The following is a 15,903-nucleotide window of genomic DNA, read 5'->3' as shown; positions in this document are numbered from 1 at the left end:
ATTTTGATATTTAGAGGGAAAAATGATGACCACTAAAAGAAGCATTTGCTTTTCTCATGAAAACTACAGGATAATCAGTTGTATTAAGAACAGTATGCCATGTTACAAGATTTAGTTCTGGAAAAATATTTCTACTACTACATACCTACTTGTTTCCAGCTATATAAGCATCACATACCACCTAGGTAGAAATTTCTCATATTTGATTTAGATTAAGTGCCTGGCTCATGAAATAAAGTTTTAAGTTTAGAAACAAACTCTTTTAAAATCGATGGGCCCCTACAAGGTATAGCTTTCTAGAAGTATGATATTATATAACAGATGGGAGTTTAATGAAGTAAAGCACAGTTTGTAACAGGTTCATTGTTTCATATGCTCTGGATCACTAAATTGGCAGGTAGAGACGAAAGGTGCATTAAAATGGATGTCCTGAAAATTATAGAATTCCCTCAAAGGAATACAGTCTTTAATTTTGAATTATGTGGTGGACTTTAATGAATTGGAAGTCATAATGCATAACCTTTCCTTGATACAGGAAGACACTGCGAGCTGTGCAAGGATTACTCTTTCCGACAAGTTGGTGCAGATCCTTCAGCCATCGATGTTTGCAAACCTTGTGATTGTGATAAAGTTGGCACTAGAAACAGTAGCCTCCTTTGTGATCAGGTGAGTTCTTGTTGGTATTGAAGGTAAGGATGTAATTACTCTTCCAGAAACTAATTCTAAGATATGCTACCAGTGGAATTGAGGACTCTGTTTTACAGAAAGTCTTCTCTGTGTGTTTATATATTTAGTGGTGTTCCTATGCATTGATAGTATGAACATGAAACATATGGTTACTTAAGTGGTCCCTTGAATGTAAGAAAGACTTCTTTCCTTTTAACTTTACAAGTGTCAAAACAAATTGGAGGGTGGGGGTCCAGAGTAAACTGCAATGTTAATTGAGTGTTTTTGTTGTTACTGGTAAGTTAATATTAATAAATAACAAATAAGAGCAGTGTTTTTAAAATTTCTTTAGAAGATAGAATAGCCAAAGTCACTTGCATATAGACTCAATGAAAACTATGATAGCCTGCTTCTAAATTTCATATTCTTTCTTTCTTTCTTAAATCAAAGTAGAAAGGATTATCATGATCTAAGCACATTTTTATTACCTACATTTCAAACATCCATGCCTCACCTATCTGAACATGGATTCTCATGGACCTGGGTCCATAACTCCTACCCGGGCAGAAGCTGCAGCTCCCATATTTAAATCAGGTGTCTTCAGCTGAAGGTACTACCTGTCCTGGTAATAACAATAGGTGAAAATTATAAAAATAGTGAAAGGGTAATTACTTGGAAGAATCAATTCAATGATTGTATTAGTTTTTAATAATTACAGGCCATGTTATAAATAATTAAGGGTACAGTGGCTAGGAACATAAACCACAATCTAGTTCCACAACATTTCTTTTTAATTACAGTGGATATAATAAGTGCAAGGCAATATTTATTATATTACTTTCAGGATGCAATCAAAAAAGGCTTTCCAAAAATAAAATACAAATGTAAGTGAGGGCAAAATATGGATTTAAAGACTTTCATAGTAACCATAGTGTGTTAATAGAACAGCATTACATGCTTCATTGGAAAGTTGACGAGCAGAAGAATAATCAACAAAGACAACTTCTATTTTTATTTTATGATATTGAGGGGCTGTTCTCTCAAATCTGACTATATCTCATTGTTACATATCTCCTTTGAATTTTTGGCTTGGCTTCCTTGCTTGTCATTCAAGTCTCAGCTGAGATCTTAATATATCATTTGAGATATTGCCGATCTCTCAAATACAGAACATTCTAAACTCACTGCCTTTTGCATCATGCCATCTATTTATCATTAGAGCTTTTATGATATTATTTGTTTACTTCTTGCTTTTCTAACAGAATGCTTCCAGTCATATAACAAGCATCAAATCAATATTTGTTGAAGAAATAGAGATTCTGAGAACTGATCTCATACTTAGATTATTTAGAATGATTTCTATTGTATTCTGAGCATTATGTAAAATTTCCATTTTAAAAACAGTGTTTTTTCCCCCATGAACATCTAAGGTTAAGTAACTTTGGTATATAGTATTAAAAGACTGTGAAATAAAATTCTACTTCTCAGAATCTCATTTTAATGTCACAAACCATATGGATTAAAGTGCAGCAGATTTGTCTCTCATTTCCGCGACTCACATGTGCAATAATTTAACACCTGATTTTTGTGAACTCAAACTTCTCTATCAAGTCCATCCCATTCAGAGTGGTAGACAGTTCCTGATGGCTCTCTAATTATTTAACTGAGTGTTGGAGGAAAGCCAAAACCCACCATGGTTCATTTCGAGCCACCAGTGAGATGTCACGTAGCATGGAGTTGGTAAGAAATATACGGAATTTGTTCTCGTGAACCAGTGCAGACCTCTCTTGCACATTACTGGCTGCAGATCCCTCTCCCTACGTCTCATGGAGTGGCTCTAATTCTTGGGTGGGATCATGAAAGTGAATACTCAGGGCAATGGCGTTTCAGGGCATGCGACCTCTCAATTCATGCAGGCATTCTTTGAGATTCCCTATAACAGAGGAAATCCCCCCCCTCTCACTCAGAGGGTATTCTTAGAGGCTTAATGGACACTGTGAACTTCCTGTTCTGCCCACTGCCAGGAGGAGACTCACCACTGCTTACTGACAGTGGAAACAGTGGAATACTTGCATTTCTACTCCTGCCTGGCAAAAGAAGCAGCAGTCTCTCTTCACCAGTAGAAGAGTTTAAAAGGACTGCTGCTAAAACAGAAAATTTAGCAAAGACTTGTAGGGGCCACCGTGTGGCATAGTGGGTTAAGTTGCTGCCTGCAATGCTGGCATCCAATATGGGCACCAATTTGAGTCCAAGCTGCTCCACTTCCAATCTAGCTCCCTGCTAATGGGCCTGAGAAAGCAGCAAAGGATGGCCTAAGTGCTTGGGCCCCTGCATTCATAAGGGAGACCTAGAAAAAAGGCTCCTGACTCCTGGCTTTTTTCTGGCCCAGCCCTGGCTGGTACAGCCATTTGGGGGGTGAACAGCAGATAGAAGATCTCTCTGTCTCTATTGTGGGGAGCAACTCGGACTAGACTAAATTACTGGAATTAAGACTTATTCTATGCATCTGCTCTCTCACAATATGGCGCTGGGAGAGGAGTAAACAGCTTCTACACAGCTGCCTCTCACCAACTTGACAAGCTGCAAGAGCTGTTCCTGATTGGAGGAGAGCAGCGTACTCGGCGTGTGGGTAGCAGAGTTGGGATTGGTGGAAGAGGACTATAAAGGAGGAGAGAGACAACATGCACCAGGAACATCTAAAGGGAACATCCAGATAACATCTGAGCAGGCCCCGAGAGAGCCGGCTGGCGGTGTGCCACTCCCCTGCGGAAGTGGGGAAAGTGGCAGGGGGCACCGCCCTTCCACGGAGGTGGAAGGGATCGGCAGCCAACCCGGGAAGAACCAGCAGCAAACCCGGGAAGGGCAGAGCAGACAAAAGAACAGCGCAGGGTCTAGTGTCGTTCCTCCGTGAAGAGGGGGAGCGACACTCTATCTTCTCTTTCTCTGTAATTCTGCCTTCCAAATAAATAAAATAAATCTTGGAAGAAAAAAAACAACCTATAGTTGTCCAGGTTTCAATTAAAAAGCATTACTTGTCAGACCAAGAATCATGATAATCATGAAATGAAATAAGAAAAGACCATAAACAGTACCAAGACTAACATGACCTTGAAGTTAGAGTTGAAAATATCCATCAGAAATTAGTCATGAAGAGAAATTAAGAATACACTTGAAATAAATTTAAAAAGTCTCATTAAAGAAATAAAAGGTATAAAAAAGAACCCAATGATAATTTTAGAATTAAAATATGCGATGCCAAAACTAGAAAATAATCTCAGTGAATTGAAAGATTGGGAATCATTGGTGGGATGGAAGACACAAAGGAAAGGATAAGTGTCCTTGAAGATAGAATTGGAATTACTTAATCTGAACAATAGAAAGATAATAGAGTGAATAAATAAATGGGGAATTAGGGACTTATGGAATTATAACAAAGAATCTAATATTCTTGTCATTTGAGTCCTAGAAAGAGAAAAAATAGAGGGTTAAGAGGGTTAGGGTAATAAAGCATTTGAGTACATGTCTGAAAAATTTACAAATTTAGCAATACTCCTATACCTATGAATTGAAGATGAACAAACCCATAACAATTGAAACAAAAAGACATGTACTTCAAACATATTATAAACAAACTACTGAAAACTGAAGAAAGGAAAAATTGTTGAAAACCAGAGAGAAGAAACATATCATTTACAGGAGATAATCACTTTGAATGGGAGATGATTTTTCTTTTTTGAAAAACACATTTGATTAAAATACAGTATATGTACCAAGAAATGTACTTAGTTGTAAAGATCAATGAGGTTTTTTTTGTCATTTGATCACACACATAACCAACACCCAATTAAGAACAAAGTGCCACAAGTTTCCCAAGAGTCCTTACTATTCCCTCCATTTCTTTGTTGTCAATGTGTGAAATAAGAGTGTGTTATCATTTACATGATATGATTCAGTGAAGCAATATTTGTAACTAGTAACCAAGTGATCTGACACCCACATTTTTTAATCCTCTTCCTCTCTATTAACTACCACACATAAGAGACAACATATAATAATTGTCTTTGTCTGTCTGGCTTATTTCACTTATCATAATAATCTCCAGTTGCTTCCATTTTGTTGCAAATGTCAGGATTTTGTTCTTTGTAGATGGCTGAGTGATAGTCCATGTGAGAGATAATCACATTTTCTTTATCTAGTCATTAGTTGACAGATATCTAGCTTGATTCAATATTCTAGCTATTGTGAATCGAGCCACTATAGCCATGGGAGTGCAGGTAACTCTCATATGCTGATTTCACTTCCTTTGGCTATATTCCCAGGAGTGGGATGGTTCAGTTATATGGTCAATCAGTTTTGTTTTCTGAGGAATCTCCATCTTGTCTCCATAATGGTTGTACCAGTTTACTTTCTAACTAACATTGTATTGGATTAGCCTTTTCTCTACATTCTTGCCAGCATTTGTTATTTTTTTTTTTAATTTTTGAATGATAACCATTTTATCTGGATGAGGTAAAACCTCATCATGGTTTTTAATTGTAATCCCCTGATAGCTAGTGAGATTGAGCATTTTTTCATGTGTCTATTGGTCATTTGAATTTCAGTCTTTGAAAAATGCCTGTTCATGTCCTCTGCCCATTTATTTTTTCCAGTTTCTTTTATTTATTTAAAGTTATATATATTTGAAAGGTACAGTGTCACAGGTGGGGAGGTTTTTTTTGTTTGTTTGTTTTGTTTTGTTTTTTTGTCATCCACTTGTTCACCCACCAACAGGTTGTAACCGATTCAGGCCAAAGCCAGAAGCCAGGAACTCCATTTGGATCTCTCACGTGGGTATCAAGGATCCAAGCCCTTGGGTCATTCTCCACTACTTTCCCAGACATATTAACATGGAGCTTGATTGGAAGCACAGTAGCTGGAACTGAAACTGGTGCTCAAATATGGGATGCTGAAGTAGCAAGTGGTTTTTAACCCACTAAAGCACAATGTTGGCCCCAGACTCATGCTTCTTGAAGCTACAAGACTGAGGTCTTGTTTCCTTCTGTTAGCTTTCAGCATTTCTTGACACTTTTTTGCCATGAGGATGTCTGCATCATGAACACTTGTAAAAATCAAAGGCAGCAAGAGAGTCGCCTTGCACAGTAGAGATAATAATCTTACATTCTAAAATGCTAATCCATTACTGAGGATTTGGGAAGATCACTAGGACATTATAATAAAGAGTCAATCAGCAGCTTTCAAATCCCACCTCCCTTTCTCCTTCTGCTGCATGGAGTCCATACATTTTTTTCCTTGAGTGATGGTGTGAAGTTTAAGTTCTGCTTGCTCACATGAACTCTTCCCTGTCCCTACCTCTAATCATAAGAAAACTAAGGCCTCTCATACCAGCTTTGGTGCAGTCTGCTCTACCTAGAAAGTCCTTTGATGGGAGTGATATATATATATATATGAATATATAATATATATATAAAATATATATTTGAAAATATATATGCACATATATATATACACACACCCATATATATATCAAATATTTGAAAGTCAGAGTTACACAGAGAGAGGAGAGGCAGAGAGAGAGAGAGCGAAAGGTTTACATCCGCTGGTTCGCTTCCCAATTGGTCACAACAGCCACAGCTGCACCAATCCAAAGCCAGGAGCCAGGAGCTTCCTCCGGGTCTTCTAAAGCAGGTACAGGGGCCCAAGGACTTGGGTCATCTTCTACTGCTTTCCCAGGCCATAGCAGAGAGCTGGATTGAAAATGGAACAGCCAGGACTTGAACCAGCGCCCATATGTGTTGGTGGCACCGTAAGCTTCAGTTTTATCCACTAGGCCGTGGTGCCGACCCCTAGAGTGATATAATTTTTCATTTCCTCTTGGACTATGTGTAGCAGTATTGACATCCAACCTAATAATGGGGGGGGGGCAATCCTCAGTAGAGTGACTTTAGTAGGTATGGCCACCAAGAGATAGGATAACAGAAACCACACTGGAAATGGATTGCTTTGTTTTTGTTGTTGAGTTCCTTGACTGCCATATTTATTTTGGATGTTAATCCTTTATTAGATGCATAGATTGCAAACATTTCTGTCTTTCATTTGGTTGCTCTTTCACTTTGTAAATTGCTGTGCAGAAATTTCTTAGCTTGATGTAATTTCATTTGTCTTTTTACTTTTATTGCCTGTGCTTCTGAGGTCTTATCCAAGAAGTTTTTGCCTGTGCAAATGTCCTTGCATGTTTACCTTATTAATGTCATAGGTTTAGATTCTTGATACATTGACAGTTGATTTTTATATAGGGTGTAAGTTAGAAGTCTTGTTTCAAACTTCTGCCTATGGAAATCCAGTTTTTCAACATCATTTGTTGAAGAGTCTGTCCTTTCTCCAAGGAGTGAGTTTAGCTCATTGGTCAAAGTTTAGTTATGGATTGATGGACTAATTTCTGGGATTTTTCTGTTCTATTGGTACACATATCTATTTTTTCCAGCACCAGGCTGTTTTGATTGTAACTGCCCTGTAATATGTCTTGAAATCTGTAATATGTCTTGAAATCTGGGATTGTGATGCCTCCAGTTTTGTTTTTATTATATAAGATAGATTTGGCTACTCAGGGTCTTTTGTGTCTCCACATGAATTTCAGGATCTTTTTTTCCTAATCTGTGAAGAACATGCTTCCTATTTCGATTGGGATCCTAATGAATTTGTAAACTGCTTTGGGTAGTATGGATATTTTGATGACATGAATTCTTCCAATTGATGAACATGGAATTTTTTTTCTGTCTTTTGTTTCTTTCCTTGATGTTTTGTAATTTTCTTTTTTTTTTTAAGATTTATTTATTTGAAAGAGTTATAGACAGACAGAGAAAGAGAGGTCTTCCATTCACTGGTTCATTTCCCAAATAGCCACAGTGGCTGGAACTGAGCCAATCTGAAGCCAGGGGCCAGGAGCTTCTTCCAGGTCTCCTATGTGAGTGCAGGGGCCCAAAGACTTGGGCCTTCCTCTGCTGCTTCCCAGGTGCATCAGCAGGGAGATGGATGGGAAGAGGAGTAACCGGGACTCAAAATGGCAATGATATGGAATGCTGTTACTACAGGCTCGGGCTTTAACCTGCTGTGCTGGCCCCATGTTTTGTAATTTCCATTGTAGATATCCTTCACATCCTTGGTTAAACTTATCCTAAGGTATTTAAATTTTTTATAGCTATTGTGAATAGAACTGATCTTATAATTTCTTTTCTGGCCAGAGCGTTGTTGGTGTATAAGAATGCTATTGATATTTTTTTTGGTTGATTTTGTGTGTTGAAACTTTCCTGAATTCTCTTGAGTTCCAGTAGTCTCTTACTGGAGTCTTTTGTTTCCCCTAAATAAAAGCTTTTGTCACCCACAAACAGGGATAATTTGACTTCCTCCTCTCCAGTTTTTAATCCTTTTGATTTCTTTTTCTTTTCTGATGGCTCTGGTTAAAACATCCCTAACTATATTGAACAATGGTGATGATTTTCTGTGGTGGTTAGGAAGAGCTGACACATTTTCAAGAGTTGGAGGACTCTCGTGGTACTAGTAATATTTTATTCTTTATTTGTTATGAGTGTGATCATAGGACAAAAATTTATTTATCTCTACACTGATGTGCATTTAAGTATGTATACTGTATTTCAAAATATTTTATAAAGAATCTCAATACAGACCTTTATATTCAGTAAAAATAGCAGTGAAAAGTGAAGAAGAAATCAAGGCATTCTCAGATGAGAGGAAATTAAGAGAATTTGTCTCCAGCATACTTACCCTGAATATTGGCTAAAAAGAATTCTAAAAAGAAAGTAACAATAATAAAAGAAGAGATGCTGAAACATCAGGAAACAAGAAAAAATCTCACAAAGAGTTAAATTATGTATAAATGCATTGTTTCCTTTAGAGTTTTCTAAATTATGTTTAATGGTTGAATCAAAGTTTACATCCCCATCTCATGTAGTTCTCAATATATTAAAAAGAATATTTGGGGCAGGCATTGCAATTTGGTGGATTTAGCCACCATGTAGGACATCTGCATCTGATATCAGAGTGTGTGGTTTGATTCTTGGCTACTCTGTGGTCCCAGTCCAGCTTCTTGCTTATATGCCTAGGGTACAGTGAATGTTAATTGGGTTCCTGCCACCCACTGGAGGAACCTACATGAAGTTTCTGGCTGATGCCTGTCTTGGCTCTGACTGTTGTGGGCATTTAAGGCATGATTTCCTGGGTAAAAGGTCTCTTTCACTCTCTTAACCTCTGGCTTTCAAGTAAATAAATAAATCTTTTTCTTTTTTCTTTTTTTTTTTTAGAAAAGAAGGAATATTTAAGACAACTATATTTAATGATCAGGATAAAAGGATGCAAAGAGAATTTTCAACAGTTAATGAATTGGTAAATAAAAAAAAGACTTTGTTATATTATGTACATATAATGTAATAACCATAGCAACTACCAAGCAAACCCCTCAAAAGATATACTCAGGAAAGCTAAAATAAATCAAAATGGAATTCTAAAATATGTTCATGTCAGCCACACAAAGGCAGGAACAAATAAATAGGGAAATGAAAAGCAGAATAAAATCCAAAAAATAAAGTAGCAGAAAAATGAAGCCTTAACATATCAATAATAATATTAAATATAATTGGCCTATTAGATTACTAGATTGAATGCAAAGTTGTGCCCCATCATCTGCTGTTTACAAAAAATTTATCTCATGTAATAATATTGGTAGACTTGGGGGAAAAAGGTGGAAAAATTAAACCATGTGGAAATTGGAGCAAATCAAGGATTGCCATGTAAGTATTAGATAATACAGACTTCAGAGCAAATAAAGTTTCTGGAAATGAAGATATTATATAATGATGTAAGAGTCAATCAATGGGCTAGTTTTGCAGTGATAACTGGTTAAGCCACCATTTGTGATGACAGCATCCCACCATAGAGTGCGTGCTTGAGTCTAGCTGCTCCACCTCTGGTCTAGCTCCCTGCTAAAGGACTTGGGAGAGCAGCATGTGATGAGCCAAGTACTCGGGCCTCTGCCAGCTATAGGGAAACCTGGAGAGAATGCCTAGCTCTTGGCTTTAGCTGGGCCTAGACCTGGCTCTTCTGGTCATTTAGGGGACTGAAACAGTTAATGTCACTCTGCTTTTCAAATACATAAATCATTTAAAAAAAGAGTAAATCAAGCATACAGACAGAAATCCTAATTATGTATGTGAAAATGGTAGTTGACAAAATTCAATACAAATTCTCAATAAATACTCTCAAAACCTAGAAATACGGGAGATTCCTCAACTTGAAAAGAATATCCATCAAAAATAGCTACCTTCTGATGACATTCTATTTATAAGTGAAACACTAAATTCCTTCCACCTAAAATCAGGAACAAGACAAGGATGTCTTTTATGATAACCTTTTAACCTGAAATTTTATAACCTAAAATTTTAAGGTCCTGCCAGCGCAGCAGAGCAAGAAAAGGAAATAAAAGGCCTATTTATCAGACAGAAAAAAAAATACCTGTCCCTGTTTTCAGATGAAAGGATGAACTACATGGAAAATCCCAAGGAATTAAAATCAATCAACCTTACTTCTGGAACTAATAAATGAGTTATACAAGTTTTTAAGATATAAGATCAATATATGATAATTAACTATATTTATATGTGTTAATAATGAGCATGTGAACACAAACATTAAAATATTAATTATTGATTACTTTATGCTAAATTTCACAAAACGTTGGCTTAAAATGCAAAGATTCAAATAAAGCTATTCCAATGTTATTGGATTGGAAGATTCAATACCGTAAATATGTTTATTATCCCCAAATTAATATCGAGGTTATTATAGGAATTTCCCTTTTTCCCCCCAGAAACATTTTATTAAGGTATGCAAACTTCAGCATTTCATAAATACAATTTTAGGAACTTAGTGATTCTTTTCACTATACCCACCCTCCCGCCTACACTCCCACCATTCCTCTTCCTCCCTCTATATTCCCATTCTTCTTTTTACTAAGATCTATTTTCAATTACCTATATACATATAAGATTAACTAAGAGTTCAACAAATAGTATGAGAAAAGATTTTTCCTCAAAAGTTTTATTTCTCTTTTGATTTCTTATATGAGCCACTGTTCATTCAAGAGCATGTGGTTCAGTCTCCATGAGTTTACATACGTTCTAGAAATTCTTGAGCTGTTGATTTCCAGCTTTATTTCATTGTGGTCAGAGAAGATACATGATATGATTTCGACTTTTTTAAATTTCTGAGACTTGCTTTATGGCCTAGCCTGTGGTCAATCCTAGAGAAAGTTCTATGCATTGGTAAGAAGAATGTGTATTCTGCAACTGCAGGATGAAAAGTTCTGTAGGTATCTGTTAGGCCCATTTGGTCTACAGTGTTGATTAACTCTGTTGTTTCCTTGCTGATTTTCTGTCTGATCTTTCCATTGCTGAAAGTGGGGTATTAAAGTCCTCCCAATACTATTGTATTGGAGTTTATGTCTCCTTTTAGATCCATTAACATTTCTTTTAAATAGCCAGGTGCTCTGCAATTAGGTACATACACATTTGTAATTGTTACATCTTCCTATTGAATTGATCCCTTCATTATTATATAGCGCCCTTCTTTGTCTCTTTTAACAGTTTTTGTATTAAAGTCTATTTTGTCTGATAATAGGATGACTACACTAGCTCTGTTTTTGTTTCTGTTAGCATGGAATATCTTTTTCTATCTTTTCAGTTTCAGTATTCATGTATCTTTGTTGGTGAGATATGTTTCATGCAGGCAATAAATAGGTAGGTTTTGTTTTTTAATCCATTCAGCCAGTCTTTGTCTTTTAACTGGGGAGTTGAGGCCATTTACATTCATGGTGCCTATTGATAAATAATGACTTGGACCTGCAATTTTTCCATGAATATTCCTATTGTTTACTTTGGTTTTCCTTTGTACTGGGAGATTTTCTTCCTTCACCTTGTTTCATAGTGATGATCATGTTTCTGCGTGTAGCACATCCTTAAGCTTCTTTGTTTTTAAAACAAAATTACTGTTTTTTTTTTTTTAAGTTTATTTATTTATTTAAAGACAGAGTTACAGAGAAGCAAAGGCAGAGAGAGAGAGAGAGGTCTTCCATCCACTGGTTTACTCCTCAGATGACCACAATAGCTGGATCTGTGCCGATCTGAGGGCAGGATCCAGGAGCTTCTTCCAGTTCTCCCATGCGGGCACAGTGGCCCAAGGACTTGGGCCATCTTCACCGCTTTCCCGAACCATAGCAGAAAGCTGGATTGAAAGTAGAACAGTCAGGACTCAAACTGGAGCCCATATGGTATACCAGCACTGCAGATGGCATCTTTATTTGCTAGGGCACCATGTTGGTCCCCCCTTAAGCATCTTTTGTAAGGCTGGATGAGTGGTGACAAATTATTTCAATTTCTGTTTGTTATGGGAGGTTTCTATTTCACCTTCACTCATAAATGAGAACTTTGCAGGGTATAGTATTCTAGGTTGACATTTTTTTTTCTCTGAAGATTTGGACTATGTCTTGCAATCTCTCCTAGCCTATTGGGTTTCTGATGAAAAGTCAACTGTGAGTCTAATTGGAAATCCTCTGGAGGTAATCTGGCATTTCTCATGTGTACATTTTAGAATCTTTCTGTTTTACTGTGGAGAGTGTGACTGTAATGTTTCATGGTGAGGATCTTTTCTGGTCATGTCTATTAGGAATTCTATGTGCTTCCTGTACTTAGATGTCCTTTTCTTTCTCCAAATTAGGCAAGTTTTCTGTAATTATTTCACTAAAAATGCCTTCTAACCCATTCTCTCTTTCCATGTCTTCAGGAACTCCTAAGACCATATATTGGGTCATTTGATTGTATCACATAAATCTCAGACACTGTTTTACTGTTTATTAGTTTTTTAATTTCTTTGGTCTGACTGTAAAATTTCCAGAGATTTGTCTTCTAACTTGGATATTCTTTATTTTGCCTCACTGAGTCTGTTGTTAAGGCTTTCCACCACATTTTTTATTTGTTCTATTGAATTCTTCATTTCCAATATTTCATTTTGATTTCTCTTTAAAATCTCAATTTCATGGGAAAAATTTCATTTCTGTCATGTATGGATTTCTTTAATTTGAGGATTTGTTTCTGACTATTTCTAAGTAATCCTATCAATTTTTTGAATTCTGTTTCTGGCATTTCTTCAAATATTTTATCTTCACATTCTAGTATTGAAGTGTTATTGTGTTCCTTTGGGGGCATCATGTTATCTTCCTTATTCTTGTTTCTTGAATTGCTGCATTTATTTTCAGGCATTTGTGGAGATACTTGTTGACTTTTTTTCTCCCCTGTGATGGCTTTTATCTTTGGACCATGCCTCTGTGGCTTACTGGAGTGTCTAGTCTTTCAGCGAATACCCTGAGGCATGTGCTGGGTATGACATGTGTCCCATGTCAATTCTCCCAGCCAGACTCAGACGTCTCCTTTTGGCTGGTTGCTGGGTATGCAGACATGAGCTGGTGCAGCTGTTAGTATGTCCAAATGATGCCTGCCCCTCACAGCTAGTTAGAGGACACTGGTGCCCAGTGGTCAGGGAGAGAGAAAAGTGCCCCCTTTTGTTTTCTCTAGGTTGACAGGTACACTATCCCTCACAGGACTCCAAGCCAGACTCACAACAGGCTTTTCCTGCAGCTTTATCACCAGTGGCTTGGGCTGCATCAGTCTGTTCTCAGCTCACTCTCCAAAGATGGTGCTACGGCTCTTGGCTGCTGGGTCCTGAGTTGTGTGCATCCACACACTCCACATAGGTCCATAGTGTCCCTCTAAATTGTGTGGTATTTCCTTTGCCGTTTTCTCCCTAACTCTTCCCTGAGATTACAGTCTGTCCACTTTTTTTTTTTTTTAGATTTATTTATTTTATCTGAAAGGCAGAGTTACAAAGAAGCAAAGGCAAAGAAAGAGAGACCCTCATTCCGCTGACCCATTCCCCAGATGACCGCAATGGCTGGAGCTGAACCAATCTGAAGCCAGCAGCCAGGATCCCCCTTCCCCAGGTCTCCCATGTGGGTGCAGGGGCCCAAGAACCTGGACCATCCTCTACCACCCTTCCAGTCCACAGCAGAGAGCTGGACCAGAATCGGAGCAGCTGGGACTCAAATCAGTGCCCACATAGGACACCAGCACTGCAGGTGGTGGCTTCACTGGCTAGGCAACAGCACAGGATCCAACTCTCCACTTTTTTAACCTATCTTCCCCTAGGCTAGAGCAGTAAGCTCCCTCTGTGTTCTGCCATCTGGGAATCCTAGGAATTTCATTTTAAAATGTCAGAATTGTAGAAGTAGACAAAATTACTTTAAAATTTATATGTAAGGTGTTTTTTTTTGTTTTTTTGTTTTTGTTTTTGTTTTGTTTTGTTTTGTTTTGTTTTTTTTTGACAGGCAGAGTGGACAGTGAGAGAGAGAGAGACAGAGAGAAAGGTCTTCCTTTGCCATTGGTTCACCCTCCAATGGCCACTGCGGCTGACGCGCTGCGGCCGGCACACCACACTGATCCGATGGCAGGAGCCAGGTACTTCTCCTGGTCTCCCATGGGGTGCAGGGCCCAAGCACTTGGGCCATCCTCCACTCTACTCCCTGGCCACAGCAGAGAGCTGTCCTGGAAGAGGGGCAACCGGGACAGAATCCGGCGCCCCGACCAGGACTAGAACCCGGTGTGCTGGTGCTGCAAGGCGGAGGATTAGCTTAGTGAGCCACGGCGCCGGCTATATGTAAGTTTTAAAATAGCTAAAATGATTTCAAAAAAAAAAAAAAAGAAGGAAAAAAATGAAAAGAATCATCTTACCTGATTCCAAGGCTTATCATATAGCTATGGTAATCAGGATTTCATAGTATTAGCAAATCAATATAATAAGGAAACCAGATATAACTGCATTGAAGTATGGTTAACCAACTTTTGACAAAAATGTAAAAGCAATAAAATGGAGGGTAGTCTTTTATACAAATCATGCTCTGGCAGTTGCATATTTACAGAAATGAGTCCAAAAAGAAACAGATTTTAATGTAAAATGGGAACAAAACTCTTAAAAGATAATATAAGAGGGGACAACACTGTGGTGTAGTGGGTTAGGCCGCCACCTGCAGTGGCAGCATCTGTATGGGCACAGGTTCAAGTCCCATCTGCTCCACTTCCCATCCAGCTCTCTGCTATTGCCTGGGAAAGCAGTAGAAGATGGCTCAAGTCCTTGGACTCCTGCACCCCCATGGGAGACCTGGAAGAAGCTCCTGTCTCCTGGTTTCAGTTTGGCACAGATCTGGATGCTGTAGCCAATTGGGGTGTGAACCAGTGGATGGAGGACCTCTCTCTCTCTCTCTCTCTCTCTCTCTTCTCTCTCTCTCTCTCTCTTCTCTCTCTGTGTAACTCTTTCAAATAAATAAATATATCTTTAGGGGAAAAAAAGATAAGAAAATTGTTGGACTGCAAAGCTTCCTAATGGCTTCTTAGAGGCAAGCATTTGGCACAGCTGTTAATTTGCTTCTTTGGGATACCCACAAACCCATATTGGAGTGCCCATCTCTTCTACTTCCGATTCAGCATTTTGTTAATGCACACTCTTGGAGGCAGCAAGCAATGGATCCAGTACTTGGGCCTTGTCACTCACAGGGAGACTCAGATTGGGCTCCTAGCTTCTGGCTTCTGCAGGGATTTGGGGAGTGCCTCAGTGGAAGGAAGCTCTGTTTTTGTCTTACACTGCATTTCAAATAAAATGAAAATAAGTAAATACAAATTTAAAAATATTTTTATTACACATAATCTTTTAAAGTTGAAATAGTGTATTTCATAAAAAATAAAACGTTTGCTCTCGATGACAACCTCTTAGAATGGAAAGATAGGGAGCAGCGCTGTGGCATAGTGGGTAAAGCCACCTCCTGCAGTGCCAGCATCCCATATGAGCACCCGTTTGAGTCCTGCCTGCTGTACTTCCGATCCAACTCTCCGCTATGGCTTGAGAAAGAAGTAGAAGGTGGCTCAAGTCCTTGGGCCCCTGTACTTGCATGGGGCACCCATAAGAAGTGCTTGGCTCCTGGCTTTACATAGGCCCAGCTCTGGCTGTTTCAGCCATTTGGGGAGTGAACCAGTGGATGGAAGATACTTCTCTCTCTCACTCTCACTCTCTTTCTCTGCCTCTCTGTAACTCTTCTTTCAAATAAATAAATGAATATTTTTTTAAAAG

At 38.2% G+C, this 15,903-nt stretch overlaps 1 protein-coding gene across 6 annotated transcripts in view; it reads left to right on the top strand.

Moving 5' to 3' along the window:
- USH2A (usherin) overlaps positions 1 to 15,903 on the top strand; it is an 848,241-nt gene that overhangs the window by 154,300 nt on the left and 678,038 nt on the right. For all 6 annotated transcript variants that reach the window (XR_011381453.1, XM_070055318.1, XM_008268426.4 and 3 more), the window contains exon 11: positions 536 to 666. Coding sequence is in view for 5 of the 6 variants with exons in the window: in XM_070055318.1 (XP_069911419.1) it covers positions 536 to 666 (131 nt within the window). In the remaining variant the exon portion in view is untranslated. The remainder of the gene's footprint in view (positions 1 to 535; positions 667 to 15,903) is intronic.

Source organism: Oryctolagus cuniculus, chromosome 13, assembly GCF_964237555.1.
Source record: "Oryctolagus cuniculus chromosome 13, mOryCun1.1, whole genome shotgun sequence".
Classification (NCBI taxonomy): Eukaryota; Metazoa; Chordata; class Mammalia; order Lagomorpha; family Leporidae; genus Oryctolagus; species Oryctolagus cuniculus.
Note: the sequence above shows the minus strand (reverse complement) of the source record. Positions and strands in the feature narration are given on the sequence as shown.